Source organism: Dromiciops gliroides, chromosome 1, assembly GCF_019393635.1.
Source record: "Dromiciops gliroides isolate mDroGli1 chromosome 1, mDroGli1.pri, whole genome shotgun sequence".
NCBI lineage: Eukaryota > Metazoa > Chordata > Mammalia > Microbiotheria > Microbiotheriidae > Dromiciops > Dromiciops gliroides.
Window position 1 is genome coordinate 5,312,063 of NC_057861.1, and position 19,692 is coordinate 5,331,754.

Consider the following 19,692-nt stretch of genomic DNA (forward strand, 5'->3'; position numbering starts at 1 on the left):
TTTTTAATGAAATAGAGGACCTGTAAGCATTTCTAATGAAAAGACCAGAGTCAATTAGGAAGTTTGAGATGCAGATATGAGGCTCAAGCAAAACCTAGAAAGGTAAATTTATTTGAGCAATTGAAAGGGAAGGGCATTTATCAAATGCCTACTATGTGTCAGACACTGTGCTAAGCACTTTACAAATAATATCTTTTTTGATCCTCACAACTATGTGAGGGTAGGGACTATTATTATCTTAATTTTTCAGTTGAGAAAACTGAGAGTTTAAGATAAAGTTTAAATGATTTGCCAAGAGTCCTAGAGTTAGGAAGTGTCTGAGGCTGGATTTGAACATGGGTCTTCCTGACTCCTTGCCCAGCAGTCTGCCAGGGACTACAAACATTTTTATGGAGAAGAAACAAGTGTCTTTTTAGGACCTCAATGCTCTTAATGTAAGGGAATACAGAGGTCCTGGGGCGCGTTGGTTCTTTTTTGAGTTTTAAGAGTGCCTGTGAGTGGCCACCGCATCACTGAACTGACAGGACAGGAAAACCCGAAATCTCCCTCTCCCCAGAAGGCAAAATAGGCGATTGTAAAGCGTCTGGGGAGGCATGTGTTGATGCTGCAGAGGGAGAGCGATTTAGATTATGTCAGGAAAAGCGACTTTGAAAGACTCCGGTGATGTGGCTGTTGTGCCCCCAAAGGCTGAGGAGGTCCAAGGAGAATCCTCAGCATTCGCTGGGAGGAAACCCCAGAGGGAGGAGAGGGGGATCAGCGGGGTCGGAGGCTGGAGGAGAGTCAGGAAGGGTGAGGCCTGAGCAGAGGCCATCCCGTCCTGACTGGCCGGTCACTTTGGAGAGGGGGGCGGAATGGGAAAGATGGAGAAGACCCAAGGAGAGGGATCGAGTGGAGACGGCTTTTTCACCAGTGACATCGCACCAGGCCTGGGTGGAGAACAGAGACCGATCCAAAGCAATGCTCAAATGCGTTTAAAGAATACAGTTTGTTAGTCTTGTCATGAAAGGGCTGCCTCGCTAACAGAAAGGTACAGCTGCTGGAGGGCGTCCAGGGGAAGGGATGGAGAAGAGCGTTTGGGGACCTTGCAGAACGGGCTGGTTTATCCTGGAATGCTTCCCAGAGGAGGAGGACTGGGAATTAGAAAGAAGGAAAAAGTAATGTGGAGCAGGAGCATCCACAGGGGCCTCCGTGACGTAGAGAAGCGGTCAGTCAGTGGCCCGCAAGCTGCCAGATGAGAATGGCGCTGGGGAATGTTTGTTCTCCTTTACTTTTCTTTCTTTCATTGCCGAAGTATGTGGGTGGCCCAGGAGGCTGAGTGGTCCCATTTCTATGTGAGTTGGTCACCGCTGCTGGAGAGGACAAATCCCTGGTCTGGATGTCGGGGGATCCGGATTCAAATCCTGCTCATGATGCTTATGCCTGTATGGCATAAGACTTGTCCTTTGGGAGACACCACAAATGCACAGGGTGCAACCAGACAACAGGAAAGTGCTGGGGGACTCTGGGCGGAGGCGAGGAAGGGGCCAGAGCCTCTGGGCATCTCCTCAGGATGTGCCTGGAGAGAGCAGATTTGTTCCTCGGAGGCGTGAGGATGGGCACCCTCTTCTCTGGGCCTGGGCCTGTCCTGGCCTGTTTATCAAGGGGAACCATCAGTGGCGATGTAGCTGTTGGAGCTCATTAGTGCTGGTGTTCTCAGAGCCTGCACCAGCTCATTTCAGAGGCCAGGATCGAAGTCGGGTTAGGATGTTGGCCTGGTTGGGTAATTACCGGTGCCATGTTCTGCATCGACTGGAGGTTTCTGACTCAGTCTCCTCCACTTCTCACCCACCGGCTCCCTTTCTTCTGCATTTGGCAGACAGGTGACCCCCTTTCTCTTTTCTCCCCCAACTGCTGCATCCACTACTGACGCCCCCACCTCTCTCAATCCCAAACCCGCAAGTGCGGGCCTTGTTAGCATCCTTCCCATTTCACAGGTGAGTAAACAAAGTCACCTAAGCAAGATGACATGCCTGCCTCTGGGGTGCCAGGCTGGAAACTGTAGGAGGCAGGATTCAAACCCAGCACTCTCCTGATGTTGAGGCCAGGGCTCTTTCCACCACATTGTGGGGCCTGCCTCACTTTCTAGGCCGCTCAGGGATTCCGTGCTCTTGCACAGGCAGCTATGCATCTGCCAACTCCCCCAAGATGAAAGGGGGGTCCCCACGCAGTTGATGGAGCCTGAACAAGATCCTCCCCTTCCAGCCTCTGCCTGGAGATGATGGGGTTTAGAGAAAGGCAGTGATTCTGGACACTCTGAATGAGTCTGTGCTTGCTGCCCCCGGGGCACTGGTGGATCACAGTGGGCATGAGCTCCTGGGCCTGACCGCTGCCAACTTTCACGAGTTCTCCGCTTCCTTCCGTGAACATCCAGGATGTGTGCCTGCCTTTGCCTCTGATGTTACTCTCCAGAAAGTTGGTGCTTTGTTCCCGGTGATGGAATGCATTTGGCAGTGAAAAGTCTTCCTGTGTCTAGCCCTGGTTTCTTCTCAGTCTCTGCGTCAAACCCCCTCACTCTGGGCATCTCCTGAGACTTGGTCCCAGCCTCCTCTTTTTTCACTGATGGAGCCTGTGCTGCTTTGTGCCGTCCTCATCACAGGCGTATCCCTGTGAATATCTAGGTCTATTTACATCTGTGAAATGAGGCGACTGGAGCAGATCCCAGCTTCCCAGCTCTAGCATGCAGTGACGAGCCCTTGATAGCCAGTCAGACCACGTATGCGATACTAGGTGTGTTCGGAGCTAGTTGGCGGGGCTGTGCCCACCGAGTCATTGCTAGAGTGCCCAGAGTCTCAGGGGAGGGCCCCGGAGGCGGGTGCTTGGGCCTGGGCTGTTTCACCTTTTTGTCAATGAGCCGGCCTGCTGATCCAGCGGGCAGGTGTCCTCTCCGTGCGGTGTGGCCCTTCTCCTTACTCTCTGCTCTTCCAGCTCTCCCCATTCATGGGCACCTCCTTCTCTGCTGCTTCTAAACGCACACACCTCCTCCATCCTTAGTGCTTTTGTCACATCCTACCCCACTACCATTATTCAATGTGCTCCCCTTCTCAGCTAAGCCAGAAAAAGCTGCCCATCTCCCTCATTCAGCTTCATCTCCTCTCACTCTCCTGAGCCCCTGGCTTGCCCCCCACACACTCCCCCCATCCCCATCACCCAGCTGAGACTGCCCTCCCCGTCCCCATCCTTCTGGACCTCTCCGATGCCATTGACTCTGTGGATCATGGCCACCCTCTCCCTTGGTCCTTCTCCGTGTCTAGTCTCCATGACTGACTCTTCATCCACATCAGACCCCCCACTCTGGGTGTGCCCAGGGCTCGGTCCCAGGCCCCCCTCTTTTTTCTCTCTGTAATACTCTCATCGGATGATTCCCGGATTTACCCATCAGCCCTAGTCTCTCTCCAGAGCCCCAGTTCCGTATCACCCCATTTATTCGACCTTTCAAGCCGGACATTGTCTAGGCATCTCAGACTCAACATCCCCCCTTCTGAACTTCCTGTTAGTCCTGAAACGACCGCCTTCCTTCCAGTCACCCAGCTGTGAAACCTGGGCGTTCTCCCCAGCTGTTCCCTCTCACTTAGCCCATGCCCAGCCTCTTGCTAAGGCCTGCTGATTTTACCTCCTCCGTCATTGCTCCTCTGGCACTGCCTCACCCTCCTTCAGGCCCACATCCCCTCCCGCCTGGACTGTCAGGGTGGCTGTGGGGTGGGGGCAGGGGGTGATCTGCTGCCTCCAGTCTCTCCCCACTCCAGGGCACCCTCCATTCAGCCCCCAAGGTAGTTCTAAAACCCGGATGTGCCCTTGGGTCTCCTCCCCCTCCATGCAGTAAGCTCCAGTCTCCCTGTTCCCTCCAGAATCAAATACAGAATTCTCTGGCTCTTACAGCCCTTCGTAACCTGCCCCTCCCCCCATCACACGTCCCTCCGTGTCCTCTCCAGTCTAATGGCACTGGTTTCCCTGATGCTCCTCTCACAAGACTCCAGCTCCTGCTTGGAATGCTCCCCCTCCTTATCTCCCCCTCCTGACTAGAGCAGGGCCTGGGGTCAGGAACACTCCTCAGACACTTCTGGCTGGGTGACCCTGGGCAAGTCACTTCCCCCTGTTGGCCTGTTTCTTCATCTGTAAATGAGCTGGAGAAGAAATGGCCAACCCCTCCAGTAACTGCCAAGAGATGAGCCGGCGTCACGAAAAGGCAGGCACGGCTGAAGGAGGACTGAACCTGTTTGGATGCGGCTAGTGTAGAAATCAGTTTCCTTTGACTGTAGAGGTTTGTGATTGGTTTTGTTTTTCTTTATGGATGGGAGGAGAAGGGAGTTGGAGGGGGAGAGAATTGGGAGCAAAAAATGAAATGAAATGTAATCTTTTTTTTTTTTTTTTTAGTGAGGCAGTTGGGGTTATGTGACTTGCCCAGGGTCACACAGCTAGTAAGTGTTAAGTGTCTGAGGCCGGATTTGAACTCAGGTACTCCTGACTCCAAGGCCAGTGCTCTATCCACTGCGCCACCTAGCTGCCCCGAAATGTAATCTTTAGACAGGGAATAAAAGCTAGAGTGTCCAGGGGAGGCTCCCAGGATGGTGAAGGGCAAAAACCAGGCCTCATGAGGAGCCACTGAAGAAACTAGGGAAGTGAAGAGGTCTGGAGGAGAGGACTTCAGGGGCAGAGGGTCGCTGGCTCCTGGTTTTCCAATGGTAGAGGGGTTATACTTGTTCCAGCTGACTTCAGGGCAGGCCTGGAGGCCTCGGGGAGCGGGCCTGGGGGGTTTTAGGAAGGTTCACATGCTTCCCAGCCCTCAGATCTGCCCTCAATAGAAGGGGCTGCCTCAGGAGGGAGTGAGGTCTTCAGGGGAGGATGGGAGGCCGCTGGGAATCCCGCCCAGCCTGGGGCCGCCCCCTGAAGCCCCTGAGGTTCTGAGCGATGCACTGTGCTCTGTACCTGGCTGCTACACTGTGTCTGGGAGTCCCTGCACTCTTTTCAGAGAATGGCAAACCCCAGTGTTTGGGTGCAGCTGAACGGCTCTTGGAGCATTCTTCCCGCCCCAAATGTGCACCTGCAGGCAGGCCCTTGTGCTTCTAGTGAGAAGGAAGTGCCAAGTGTGGAGGCTCAGGCTCTCCGCAAGATTAAACCTTTGGGAGCAAATATTTGGAAAGAGGCCACCACTGCCGGGTGCGGCGGTTCTGCTAGCTGTACGGGGTGGAATGTGCACACAGCGGATGGCGAGGGCCATTGACCTCAAGACCCCATTGTCCGAGCACAAGTGGGCAGATGGAGGGCCGCTTAGTCACACTCGGCACTTGGAGGGTGACTCAGTCCTCTCGGCATTTGTCAAGTGGGACTGAGCGGCCCTTGGAATTTTCAGGTGCAGGCAGATTGTCCTAAGAAACGGCTCCAGGTCTTGTGTTGCCCGTCTGTTAGCAATCCAGGTGTCTGAAAGCTGGGCCTTTTTATAAAGAATACCCCAAGGCAGTGTTCATAAAGTACCTCAGCAGTCAGCACCTGGCACCCCAGGGTCCTGGCACCCCAGGAGCCCCCTTTCACCTCAAAGGGGCCAGGGCAGGACCATTGGCCTCAGTGTCATGGAGCCTGGCTTGGAGCTGGACTTTAGAGAAGAGAGAACCAAGGCTCAGAGAAGGGGCCACGACTCGCCTAGCACCTCACAGCTGTTAAGTGGCAGAAGCAGGATTTGAAGCTAGAATCTTTGGCCTTCTGCCTCCTCTACCCAACAGAGTCAAGAGAACAGTTAAAATTCTGACAGAGGTGCCCATGGGCAAGTCAGTTAACAGCAAAAGCTAAAGTTCCCCCTAAAATGATGTGCTCAGCTTTGGCCCACCCCGCCCTCAGGATTGTCATGAGGAGTCAGACTGCTGCAGCCACACCACACCAGTTATTAAGGGGGTTGTTAAGATACTAGACTCATTTTGCAGATGGGAAAGGTGGTGCAGTGGGTAGAGTCAGGAAGACCTGAAGATACTAGCTGGGTGACCCTGGGCAAGTCACTTCATTCAATTTATCTCAGCTTCCTCATTATGGTATCTCTGCCAAGGTAACCCCAGCGGGGGTCCTGGAGAGTTGGACACAACTGAAACAAGTGAATAACAACAGAGACGTCACAAGTGATGGAACCCTGATCCAAATTCAGCCCCCTCTCTGCTGCTGGGTCATGACTCGGGTCAAGGCAGCCTGTGCACAAAGAGCTCCGCATAGAGTCTGTCACTTGTAGCCCCTTCAGCAAGGTCTGTCTGTCAGGGTCTCCATCCAGCGTGCTCTGGGGGCAGAGGATGGAGCCCAGACCCTCAGCAGCCGAGGGTGGTCAGGGGCTGAAGTGCAGGCTGTGGACCAGAAGGAGTGACTGCAAGAAGATGCACTGAAAGCAGAAGCCCCGGGATTTGGAGCCCAATGGCATGTGCTGGAAAGAGGACCCAGAGCAGATGAACAGGAGGGTCATGCTGGGAGCCCTGGGATCAGAGAGGAGGAGCTTCCATTTCTGTGACTCTTCATGGTTGATAGATGTCATCTCACTGCATCTTCCCAGCAACCTCTGGAGAGTCACGGAAGCCCTGGGCCTCAGGGCCATCACCCTTAGAATCAGGGGGCTGCTCCTCCCAACAGAGAATGATGAATCTGAGACACAGAACAAGACGAACGTTTTTGGACGAGGCCAGTGGGGGGATTTGTTTTGCTTGGCCGTGCATCTCTGTTATAAGAGATTTTTTGTCTTTTTTCTTCTTCAGTTGGGGAGGGAAGGGTAAGGGAGAGGAGTAAATGCTTGTTAACTGAAAAAATGTAATAAAAAATATTTAATCTAGAGAGTCAGCCCCGGGTGATCTCTGCAATCCCTTCCTGCCCTGATGGTCTATGAGTCTGTTATCTCTGTTTTTAGAATGAGGAAAGCGAGGTACACAGAGGGAAAGTGATTTACCGAGGTCACCCATCGATGAGGGCAAGGACGGCTGGGCAGCGAGCCCACGCGTTCTTTTGACAAGTCTGGTATTTGTTCTGCCAGGGACAAGTATCAGTAACCCCGTTTTATAGATAAGGAAGCTAAGGATCAGAGCCAGACCTCCGGCTCATGGCTTTAAGGGTCATCTCCCCCACCCTGCGATAGATATGAGCTGCTGAGCTCCAGGCCCACAGGCCGGACGTCCCCCCAAACATTTCAAATTTAACATAAATGGATCCCATGCTTTCCCTCTGTCAGACTTCCCACTTGGTCATGACCCAGCTTCAGGACCTCATTGCCTTGCCTGGGCTCCCCTAATTGGTTTCCTTGAACTTCAGTCTATCCTTCTTCATATAGCGACCCTCAGAGGGAGGCAGTGGCCGGTGGGGAGGCTCCGGGCCTCAGTTTCTTCTTTAAAATCAAGGAGTTACTCCTCATGACAGAGAAGTCGAATTTTGTAAGACCTGTTCTTGGGAGATAGTGCAGAGGGATTCCCCTCACTAGGGTCCTTTATAATAGTCCTTGTTTATAATTTATGTAATGACAAGATTGTAAAGACAAACAACTTTCAAAGGTTTGGGACCTCTGATCAATATAATGACCAGCCTCAGTTCCAGAGGGCTCATGATGGGGCGTGCCACCCACCTCTAGAGAGGGAGCGGATGGACTCACGGTGCAGATTTTTTTTTTAAAGCCCAGAGACTTGTTAATTTAAAACAAATATCTATATTAGCTATTCCCACCCCCACCCCAAAGCAAAAAAAAAAAAAAAAAAAGAAAGGAAAAAATATGCTTCAGATTGCCCTTTAAATCCATCACTTCTCTATCTCAAGGTAGAGTGTGTTTCATTTTGAGTCCTTTGGTTGGTCACGTTGATCAGAGTAGCCAAGCCACTCACAGTTGACCATCATGCAGTATTGCTCTTACTGTGTACAATGGCCTCCTGGTTCTGTTTACTTCACTTTGCATCAGTTCATATGAGTCTTCCCAGGTTTTTCTGACACCATCTCCCTCATCACTTCTTACAGCACCGTGGTATCCTGTCACAATCATTTAGAAATATTTTTGGACATCTAAGTCCTTTTTCCTTTGCTATTGTTAAGCAAATCTCAAAGCTGTTCATTCACCTGAATTTGAATCCATTTTTTAGCTCTGCACCTTTTGGGCAATTGAGATCTCTTCTCTGAACCTCAATTTCCTCTTCTGTAAATGGGAATAATAATGCATGGACTTCATATGTCACCAAGTTTTTGTGAGGAACGCACTTTGTCAACCATAAAGCCCATGGAAAAGTGAAGTGTGACCAGCATCAGATTTATAATGGGATGTGGCCCTTTCAGATGATAGAGATTTCTGAACCTTCAAGGCCAAATTCCATGCTGGAGTAGAGTATACAAGACTCTACTGTACCATATTAGACTTACTGTACTAGACTGTACTGTACTGTAACTGTACTAGACTGTACTACTCTGGACTATACGATAGTGAATTGTACTGTACTATACTATACATATTTTAAATAAATCATCAATGTAAGTATTTTTTCATTTTACAGCCAAGGCCGAGACTTAAAGCTGTGCCTGTGGGACCTTGCAGAGGGCAGAAATGCCCCGGTGGATTCCCTGTCCCTGGACAGCGTGGGCTTCTGTAAAGGATCCATCCTCGCAGAAGGGACCCAGGGCTGCTGGCTGCTGGCAGTGCCGGGGAAGGGCATGGATGAGGTAAGAAGCCCAGACCGTGACTTTGTCATGAGGGAAGCTGGAATCTTTGAAGTCTTTCTGGCCATTCCAAAGGTCAGGCCCCATCAGGCCCTCGCTGCAGAGAAGATTCCACTTTCAAGAGGAACCCTGTGCAAGCAGGAGGTGCCAGGTGGAGCCCAAGGCTCTCCTCCGTTCTCTACTGAGTGCTCATCGGCCCCTATTTTCAGCTGGGATTGAGTCTGCAGTCCATTGAGACTCCCAGGGTTTTTTTTTATATGAATGATGCCTAGCCTTGTATTGCTCATCTGGCATGGCGTTTTTCTGAACCCAAGTGTAAGACTCTCCATTTATCCCGATCCAATTGCATCCTATTGAGATTGGGCCCAGTATTCTAGCTTATCTTGGTCATTTTAGATTCTGACTTTGCCATCTAAAGAGTTAGGCTGTCTTTCCCAGGTTTGCGTCCATGCAGATTGGACAAGCATGCCACCTGGTTTTGTGCAAATCATTTATAAAGATCCCCAAAGCCCTCTCCTGGAGACCCCCTGATATGTTGCCATTGAACCATCTCTGGCTTCTGGGCTAAAATCCAGCTCAGCTCGAGCAAAGCCCCCTGGCTTAGGAAGCCAGAAAGCAAGCTCAGGCTCCTGCTTCTGACACTAGCTCTGGGACCACGCAGGGTCACCTAACTCCTCTCAGCCTCCGTTTCTTCATCTCGGAAATGGGGGTGACGCCTGCATGAAAGGCTCATGTGACACTAAAAAAAGGAATGATCCGCAGGAGGGGCTCCTCCCACTTGTGAGCACGGGCTCTGGTTCTCACCCTGTATCTGTGGCGCACAGACAGAGATGGTCTCTAGAAGTGGCCCTCCTGCTGTCATTCTCTCCCTGATGTCTGGGGGCCCACTGCAATGGATAAGATGCAGCATTCTGCTGACCTCCCAGTCCAGAAAGGAAATAGATCCTTCTGTCTGAGATATCACCTCACACTTATCAGAGTGGCAAATAGAACAAAAAAGGAAAATGGTGGATGTTAGAGGGGATGTGGGAAAGCTGGCACGCTAATCCATTGTTAGTGGAGTCGTGAAAAGATCCAACCATTCTGGAGAGCAATTTGGAACCATGTCCAAAGGGCTATAGAACTGTGCATACCCTTTGATCCAGCAATGCCACTGCTAGGTTTATATTCCAGAGACATCCCCAAAAAGAGAAAAATATCTATTTGTACCAAAATATTTCTAGCAGCTCTTTTTGTGGTGGCTCAGAATTGGAAAACAAAGAAATGCCCATCCATTGGGGCATGGCTAAACAAGCTGTGGTACATGATTGTGATGAAATATTATTGTGAAGAACTGTGAATGAATGACTTAACTCTTCTCAGCAATGCAGTGAGCCAAGACAGTCCCAAAGGACTGATGATGAAACACACTATGCATCTCCAAAGAAAGCACTAATCTTGATTGAACACTGCAGCATGGATTTTTCACTTGCTTTCATTTTTTTCTTTTATTCAAGTTTTCTTATACAAAAGGACTAATATGGAAATGTTTTACATTATAACCCATGTCTGATTGCTAACCGCCTCAGGGAGGGGAGGGGAGAGAGAGAGGAAAGGAGGAGGGATCAAATTTGGGACTCAAAACTTTAAATGAAAATGTTTATAATTTTAAAAAAAATTTTTAATGGTACATGGATGGGGAATTAGGCAATGGGTGCATATTTTCTCCCACACCTTCTTTTTTGGTAGTAATGAAATTTGAGGGTTTTCCACACTTGGTTCTTCTCTTCCAGACACCATGAGAATCACTCCTCAGTGTTCTCCCAGTTGTGTCGTTTCCAAGTGGACATCTTTCTGTACGTTCCTGGTCTAGTCCAGCACTTTTGCCCATCTCAGTTTTCTTCTGTTCTCACCCTTTCCACCTACTGAAGACAATTGGGTCTGACTGTAGAATCCCAGTGTGGGGCCTCCTCAGTCCTTGATGGTCCCTTTGGCAGATCTTTCCTCTTTTCCTTCTGTTTGTTATCTTCCAGATAGCTTTCCTTACTTGAGTCTCCTGCCAAGTTTCCTTTCAACTTTGCTTCCCTGCTTCGTTCATAATCTTCCACCAGCCTTTGCTGAAGGGATTTACAAACAAGTTTATATTACACCCTGCTGTTGCTCTTGGCTGCTGTAGCTCTCTGATTGGCAAGGAGGCCCAGTGTTTCTTAACGGAGCTTCTCAGACCTTCTCAGTCATGGCAACTAATTTACACCAGCGAAGTGGCTTCCTCCTTGTTGCAACTGAACTGGCTTCACGAGGGGGGGTCATTTGGTGTTTGCCACGTCCAGTACCTCCGGGTTGTTTTCTGGATATCTGGCTCAGGGCCTCCCGGTAGTCTGCAGTCATTTAGCCTCTCTCATTCCTGTTTTATTGAGAGCTTTTTCCCATTGCTGACACTTTCCAGTAATCCTTCCCTTGTTGTAAAGTATAGTTATGCAAAACAAAGCAAAACCCAGCAACCTTGTCTGACAACTTCTCCTTCATTCACCACCTAGATCCCCTAGGGGAGGGGGGAGGGGCATTTTACCTTCCTAAACAACATTTCCCAGCCTATTTTTTTGTCATCCTTACTTTCGTCCACCCTGTGTGCTTATCTCACTGAGTTCTATATAGAATTTTCCCCCCTTGGCAACAAATGGCAGCACATTCACTGCAATCATTTTCCTGGTAGCCATTTCAGGGGTGCTTCCCAGGAGTGCTACCCCAAACAAGATGGATGACCCCATGGCCTATGAAATAATGGTCCTTTTTCCCCTTTGTAGGCACATTTAAACCAACTCTGCCAGTGCCTTTATTTACCTCTCCAATGAGACCCTGTGAGCCAGCCTCCATCTAGCCATAGCTTCCTTTGATTTATAACAAGCTTCTCAAGCTTGAGAGAGCTCAGCCCCCCCCAGTAGTGTGTCCCATCCTTGGCACGTTCAGAGTGCCAGCGGCTAAGCCTGTGTTTCTAGATGGTCTGAGAACAGCCTCCTCTTCTTCTACTCTGCCAGCACCAGAACCTAAGTGGAAGGGCCCATGGATACCATTGGATTTGGTGATTTGGGGGTTCCCGGTGACCGCAGGGAGAAGGAACAGTGTCTCTGGAGTAGGTGGTTCAGAAGCCAGATTTCTGGAGTGAAAGAAGCAGAAATAAAGGCTACTGTGTTCAGAGTGGTCAGGATCTCTGATGGAGCAAGTCCCTGGCAGAGAACAGGGAGGGAACCAGGGGCACAGGTGGCAGAAGGAGCCCGAGAAAGGAGGAAGATGGGTAAGCATGTGGAACAGTTTACATTTGTGAGAAAAGACTCCCTTCTTTGCTTAGAAAGGCCCTCCTTCCCAGAGTGTCCATCACTTTTACCGCCATATGTGGAATTTCAAAAATTGACATGGGTTTTCCAGCTCCTGAGGTGGGCAGCAGCTCTGCGGGAAGAAGAGATCATCAGATCCCGTAAATTCCCCTAAGAATTTTTATGACAGAGAACCCCCAAGAGGCAGGTTCTGTGGGACCTCATACACTGGTGGCTTATGATGAAAATGAAGACTTCAGATGTGTTTATACTTGGCTCCTTCCCAAGAAGAGTAATTTTGTCTTGAAGCAGGTTTGGTTCGTAAATAATGAGATAGGAACAGGCATTTATTTGTTCATGATTGCATTTAAATCACCAATTACGAACTGCACACATTCTGCTTGCCAATTTGCCAAAAACATGTTAAAAGCCTTATTAATGTAAAAAAGAAAAAAAAAAAAGGGTGTGTTTCTTCCGGGCCTGCTCCAGCCACCCAAGAACACGAGGAACCCCAGGCAAAAGCAAAATCTTTTTCCTATTAAGAAAAACCAATATAAACACATAGCATGGAGGCTTAAGTTATGGTTGTCAGATTTTGTGAAGCAGTGTTTGGTTCAGAGGCTTGGTGGCCACAGCTCCCTCCTTCCTCCCGTAGCCTCCTGCTCCTTCCTACTGGAAATGTGGGTTGACTTTGGAAGAAGGGGCTGCTCTGACCACACTGGGCCTGGTGGGGCCGGCGTGCTGCTTCTCTGCTCTTCATATTGATAACCTGCTTTGCTGATCACTTGAAGGTTTCCAACGGCTTTGCCTCACAACCCCGGGGGTTCACTATTACACAGAGGCTTAGATCTGTTTACTGACGTGAACTGAGGTGCAGAGTGGGACTTGTCCAGAGTCTTACAGTACCTGGGCTGCCATGGGGCCCCCTCCTCCCGGGACCATTCCGGAGAACGGTATTCATTTCCATTTGTATCATTTCTCTTTTATATTTCCTCTTTTTAAAAAGTCAGATTTTTTAAAAAATGTCTTTTGATTTTACTTCACCATCATTTCTGAATGTATCTCTGCCTATACCCCTACCCTGCAGCCACTCAGCCCCATAAAATCAAAGATTTTAAAAGGAGAGAGAAAAGCAGTTCAGTAAAACTAATAATATTGACAGTAAAACCTGGCATTTATAAAGTGCTTTAAGGTTTCCAAAGCTCTTTATATATGTTCTCCCAAATGATAACCCAGCAGCTGTATCTGACAGTATATGCCATGTTCTGCACCCATAGTCCCCCACCTCTACACAGAAGTAGTGTTTTCTCTGGGGCCAAGCTTGAGTAGTCTAATTGGAGCATCCCTTTTGGTTGTGGGGGTCATTCCATATGCAGTGCTGGAGTCGTGGTGTGAATCGTTTTCCTGGTTATTCGTCCTTTACTCTGGATCGGTTCATGTGTAGTGTTTCTCTTAATTCTTCTTCATTGGTCTTCTGCCTGAAGTCTCTTCTCTGTTTTTTTAAAAGGCCGATCTACAGGCACCATGTCCCTCCCCTCATTAAACAGTAAACCCAAGTGACTGCCTATTTTCCAGAAGGTCCAAGGCCGCAGCCTGACATGGAAGGCCCTCCCCAGTCCAGCCCATCTTCTCAGCCTTATTTCAAATCACTTCCCTTCACAGCTCTGCGGTCCGTCCTGTCCTGGACCCGCACAGGCCTCTCAAGCTCAGAAGTGACTCACTTCTCATGGCTTTTGCTTGGCCTGGCTCCCTCTCTTCCTCCCCAAACTGTGCCCTCAGTTAAGCTCCTTCAGAGAAGGGCCCGTGTCGTTTTTTAATCTCCACATCATAGGATCCTGGAGTTAGAGCTGGAAGGGACTTTGGAGGTCGCTGAGCCCACTCCCCATACTTTAGAAAGGAGGAAACGAGAGTCCACAGACATTAAGGGACTTGCCCAGTGTTACAGTTCCTAAGAACCTGAACTCAGGGCTTTCCAACCAAGTCTGTCATTCTAAGCTTAGAGTTTGTTAAGATATCGAAGGTCACCTACTACATCCTGGACCATTGCTCACCTCCCCTCCCTTCCCCATCAAAAATCATCCAACCAGGGGGCAGCTAGGTGGCACAGTAGATAAAGTACCAGCCCTGGAGTCAGGAGGACCTGAGTTCAAATCCAGCCTCAGACACTTAACACTTACTAGCTGTGTGACCCTGGGCAAGTCACTTAACCCCAATTGCCTCACTAAAAATAAATAAATAAATGAAAATCCTCCAACCGCCTCCTCTGTTGATGTGCCACCTGTTCCTTCCGGTCTGCCAGCCCCTCTTTGCACCCGCCGGTCCCCAGGTCCTTGACAACACCTCCTCTATTCTATCGCCACAGCTGCCACCTTTGCTCAGATCCTCACCGCCTCTTACTGCAGCCACTGAACACACCTTGCAGTAGGTCCATCTGCCCTCGGTTAATGTTTCATTAAAAGTACTTGAGCAGCATCACTTCCAAGCTCAAAAGCTTCGCCTCAGCTCTAGGACAAAGTCCAGACACCCTTTGCCTGGCATCCAGGCCCCTCTCCAGGTCCAGTCTGGCTCCATTCCACCTGCCTTTCCAGCCCTTGCTCCAGTGAATCCCCTTTAGGAACCTTGAGTTGGGGGATGTGTTGGCCTACCCACCTCCTGCTCGTGCCGTGTCCTCCGCCTAAAAGGACTTCCTTCCCCCCCCCCCGCCCCCCGCCTTCTGAGACTGAGCTCAGCTCCTCCCTCTACAAGAACTGTTGGTTCTCCTCCTGTTCCAAGAGATATTAGCAAAGGCTTGGAGGTGATAAAGGGGGTTCAGGGAGTATCTTGGAGTATTCAGCATGGAAAGGGGAGTAGTGGCAGAGAAGACTGTTTGGGCTCTTCTTGGTTTGGGTATTAGCACCATATTTGTCTCCTAAAAGGAATTTGGTAGGGCTCCTTCTTTGCTTATTTTCTCAAACAATTTACCTAGTATTGGGATTCATTGTTCTTTAAATGTTCAGTAGAATTCACTTGTGAGTCCACCTGGTCAGGGATGAAGCACCTACTATGTGCTGGGCACTTCGCTAAGTGCTGGGTACACAAAACAAGGCAAAAGGCAGCCCGTGCTCTCAAGGAGATCACAGACTGATGGGAGAGACAACGTGTAAACAGCTCACGGTACAGACACAGTAAACACAGGAGAAATTGGAGATGGTCAGCAGTATGGGGAAGGCGCCGGCATTGAGAAAGCAGGAAAGGCTTGGTGCAGCAGGTGGGGATTGGCCAGAACTCAAAGGAAGCTGGGAAATTAGGACATCGAGAGAAGAGGGCACTGGGGACAGCCAGAGAAAGGGCCCAGAGTCAGGCTCTGGAGGAGGAGCCGGGAGCTCATGTCACTAGATGAGAAGAGGTCGGAGTGGGGTGTAAGGAAGCTCCAAAGGGGCCGCACTGGGAAGGGTGCTGAGGGTCCAACAGGGGATTATATGTTTCATCCTGGAGGTTGTAGGGAGCCCCTGGAGCTCCCACCTGCGCTTTAGGAAGGTCACTCTAATAGTTGAGTGTAGGATGGATTGTAGAGGGGAGACAGGACACCAACCAAAGGCTCTTACAGTTGTCACGGCGTGAGGTGATGAGCGCCTGAACCTGGGTGGGGGCAGCGTCAGAGGAGAGGAAGAGCACTTACCAGAGGTGTTAGAAAGGCAGACTCACCAGGATTTGGCACCTGATTGGACACATGGGCAGTGAGAGAGGCTGCAAGGCATTGAAGATGAACCCCTAGGTTGTAACTAAGGAATCTAGTGACTGAGAAGGTGGCAGTACCTTCCACAGTAATAAGAAAATTAGGGGTGCAGCTAGGTGGCGCAGTGGATAGAGCACCAGCCCTAGATTCAGAAGGACCTGAGTTCAAATCCAGCCTCAGACCCTTGACTAGCTGTGTGACCCTGGGCAAGTCACTTAACCCCAATTGCCTCACCAAAAAAAAAAAAGAAGAAAATTAGGAAGAGAGGAGGGTTTGGGGAAAAGACATACTGGATCTAGGATGTCTAAGAGACATCCAGGAGGCAACTGAAGATGCAAGAGGAGTCAGGAGAGAGATTCAGGCTGAACTTAGACTCCTCCTCCCAGACTCATCAGCCCATGTGGGGCAGGTCGAATATTCCTTGCTTACTTATGATGGAAAATGCTCTCCACATCCAGAAAAAGAATGATGGAGTCTGAATGCAGATAGTAATGTAATATTTTCACTTTATTTGTTGTTATTGTTATTTCTTTCTTGTGGTTTTTCCTCTTTTGTTCTGATTTTTCTTTTGCAACATGACTAATGTGGAAATACGTATAACACAATTGTACATATATAACCTATGTCTGATTGCTTGCTGTCTTGGGGAGAGGGGAGGGAGAAAAATTTGAAACTCAAAATCTTATAAAAGCAAATGTTGAAAACAACCTTCACATGTCATTGGAAAATAAAATAAACAACACTACCAGGGATATTCCTTGCTCCCCATTGCTACTTCCAGGTCCTTTCTTCTTTCTTCTCCATCACTCTTCCTTTGAGATTCTCTCAATCCATGCCTCCCACCCAATCAGAATTCTGGTAGTTGCTGTCCATAGACCTCCAGCACATACCCTTCTTCCTCAGTAAGGTCAGTGCCACTCTTTCTTTCCTCCCTGACTTCTGCCCTCACACTATGGGACTTCAATATGAATTTAACACTACTTCAAACACCCCAACCTCCCAGTTCCTCAGCTTATTCATTTCCCATGATCTCCCCTCCAGCGGAGCTCAGCGGCACACAGAGACAGCCAGGCTTTTGGCCTTGCACCACTTCCATGTGTGTGAACTCTGAAATTGCCTTATTGATCACAGTCTGTCATCATTCTGCCTTCCCCTCTGCCTCGCAGCCACACACCTTATTCTTCCTCCTCACCTTGACTTCTGGCCCCTTCCTTATCCTTGGTGAACCAGTTCACCTCTGCGTTGTCCTCTTTTCTTAAGTCCCTTGCCATTTGTCCTGTTGCCAGCTGTGTCTTGCCAAGCCTCAGCCTTGGATTACTCCCGCCATCCATTGCCTGGACCTCCTTAAATGCTGCTGGACAAAGCTGGAGAAAACCACAAAGACGTTCTCCAGAATTCTCCGCACCATCATCCCCACTCTTTCCTCCACTCTCTGTCTGCTAACTGCTTCCCTGCTCCCCACAGACCTGGCTGAGTCCCACCCATCTCAGAAAGCCCTCCCTTTATCCATCCATCCCAACCAGCTGTTATCCAATATCTCTCCTCCTCCTGTGACTAACCTCGAAAAGGACATTTCCATTCAACACCACTACTTTCTCTCTTCTCATCTGATCTTAACTCTCTGCCATCTAGTTTCCAACCCCATCATTCAACTGAAACAGCTCTCACCAAAGTTACCAATGATCTCTTTTTTTAAAAGTAATATTTCTGGGGCAGCTAGGGGGCGCAGTGGATAGAGCACCAGCCCTGGAGTTAGGAGGATCTGAGTTCAAATCCAGCCTCAGACACTTGACACTTACTAGCTGTGTGACCCTGGTCAAGTCACTAAACCCCAATTGCCTCACAAAAAAAGGAATATTTCCCCCCAATTACATGTAAAAATAATTTTGAGCATTTAGTTTTTTTAATTTTGAGTCCCAAATTCTCTCCCTCCCTTCCCTGAGACAAGCAATTTGGCATAGGTTATACATGTGTAGTAATGCAAAACATACATATTTCCTTATTACTCATATTGTGGGAAAAAAAAGTCCCACACAAAAAAAGTGAAGAATAGTCTACTTTGATTTACATTCAGACTCCATCGGTTCTTTCTCTGGAGATAGACAGCATTTTTCATCATGATTCCTTTGAGATTGTCTTGGGAGGTTTGTTGTTGTTGTTGTTTTGGTGAGGCAATTGGGGTTAAGTGACTTACCCAGGGTCACACAGCTAGTAAGTGTCAAGTGCTGAGGCTGGATTTGAACTCAGGTCCTCTTGAATCCAGGGCCGGTGCTCTATCCACTGCGCCACCTAGCTGCCCCCTGCTCTATATTTCTTACAGCACAATAGTATTCCATCACAATCACATACCACAGCTTGTTTAGCCATTCCCCAACTGATGGGCATCCCCTCCATTTCCAATTCTTTGCCACCACAAAAAGAGTTGCCATAAATATTTTTATACAAATAGGTCCTTTCCCCTCCCCTCCTTTTTTTTTTTTTTAGGCGGGGCAATGGGGGTTAAGTGACTTGCCCAGGGTCACATAGCTAGTAAGTGTCAAGGGTCTGAGGCCGGATTTGAACTCAAGTCCTCCTGAATCCAGGGCCAGTACTCTATCCACTGCGCCACCTAGCTGCCCCACTCTTTCCCTCCTTTTTAAAAAATCTCTTTGGGATACAGACCTAGCAGTGGTATTAATGGGTCAAAGGGCATGCACAGTATTATAGCCCTTTGTGTATAGCTCCATATTGCTCTCCAGAATGGCTGGATCAGTTCATAATTCCAGTGGTGTATTAGTGTCCCAATTTTCCCACATCCTCTCCAACATTTGTCATTTTCCTTTTCTGTCATATTAGCCAATTTGATAGGTATGAGGTGGTACCACAGAGTTGTTTTGATTTGCGTTTTTCTAAAAGTGAGGTTTTAATAGTGATTAAAAACCTTTTTATATGACTATAAATAGCTTTGATTTCTTCACCTGAAAACTGCTTGTTCATATCCTTTGACAATTTGTCAATTGGGGAATGGCTTGTATTCTTATACATTTGACTCAGTTCTTTATATATTTGAGAAATGAGGCCTTTATCAATCAGAGACACTTGCTGTAAAAAAAAAATTTTTCCCAGCTTTCTGATTTCCTTCTAATCTTGGTTGCATTGGTTTTGATTGTGCAAAACCTTTTTAATTTAATAGTATTCAAAATGATCCATTTTATATTGGATATTGAAGGTGTAATGATTGGAATGATGCCACCTACTGGAGACTTGCTGTGGGAAAGCTCCACCATGAGGAAAATGCCTCAGAGGCATTGTGGCTTTTCCTTGGCGTCAGGAAATGACGTTTGCTCATGGGTGCTGTCTATCAAGGCTACCAGCCAATCAACTTGAGGAGCCTCCTATTTTCTGGGAGGAGACAGGAAGGAGGAGAGGGAGCCTGCCTGGAGAGCTCTTTCGCTTTTTTTTGGGTTCCTGACTTGGTGGTGGTGGCGGCAGAGGACTTCACAGGAAATTCGAGGAAAGATAGGAATGCCAGGCTGTTGGAATTCTGTTCTCAATCTTTTTCTTTCTATTTTCCAATAAACCCTTAAAAACCTAAACTCGTTTTATCAGTGATTTTAGTCAGTTTCCTCCAAAACTGGGGGAACAGATTAGAATCCACATTTAGAATCTTAAATTACACAAAGGGGATGTGGGAAAACTGTTGGTGGAGTTGTAAACATATCTGACCATTCTATAGAACAGTTTGGAACTATGCCCAAAGGTCTACCAAATTGTGCTTACCCTTTGATCCAACAATCCCACTGCTAGGTTTATATTCCAAAGACATCCCCCCAAAAGAGAAAAAGACCTATTTGTACAAAAATATTTCTAGCAGCTCGTTTTGTGGTGGCTAAGAATTGGAATTCAGAGGAATGCTCATCAACTGGGGAATGGCTAAACAAGCTGTGGTATATGATGGTGATGGAATATTATTGTGTTCTAAGAAATGACAAGCAGGATGACTTCAGAAAGGCCTGGAAAGAC

The 19,692-nt window shown here is 48.5% G+C and overlaps 1 protein-coding gene across 3 annotated transcripts in view; it reads left to right on the top strand.

Moving 5' to 3' along the window:
- Window positions 1–19,692, top strand: part of GNB1L (G protein subunit beta 1 like) — a 159,125-nt gene that overhangs the window by 107,518 nt on the left and 31,915 nt on the right. For all 3 annotated transcript variants that reach the window (XM_043975344.1, XM_043975342.1, XM_043975345.1), the window contains exon 5: window positions 8,523–8,688. In XM_043975344.1, the coding sequence (XP_043831279.1) occupies window positions 8,523–8,688 (166 nt within the window). The remainder of the gene's footprint in view (window positions 1–8,522; window positions 8,689–19,692) is intronic.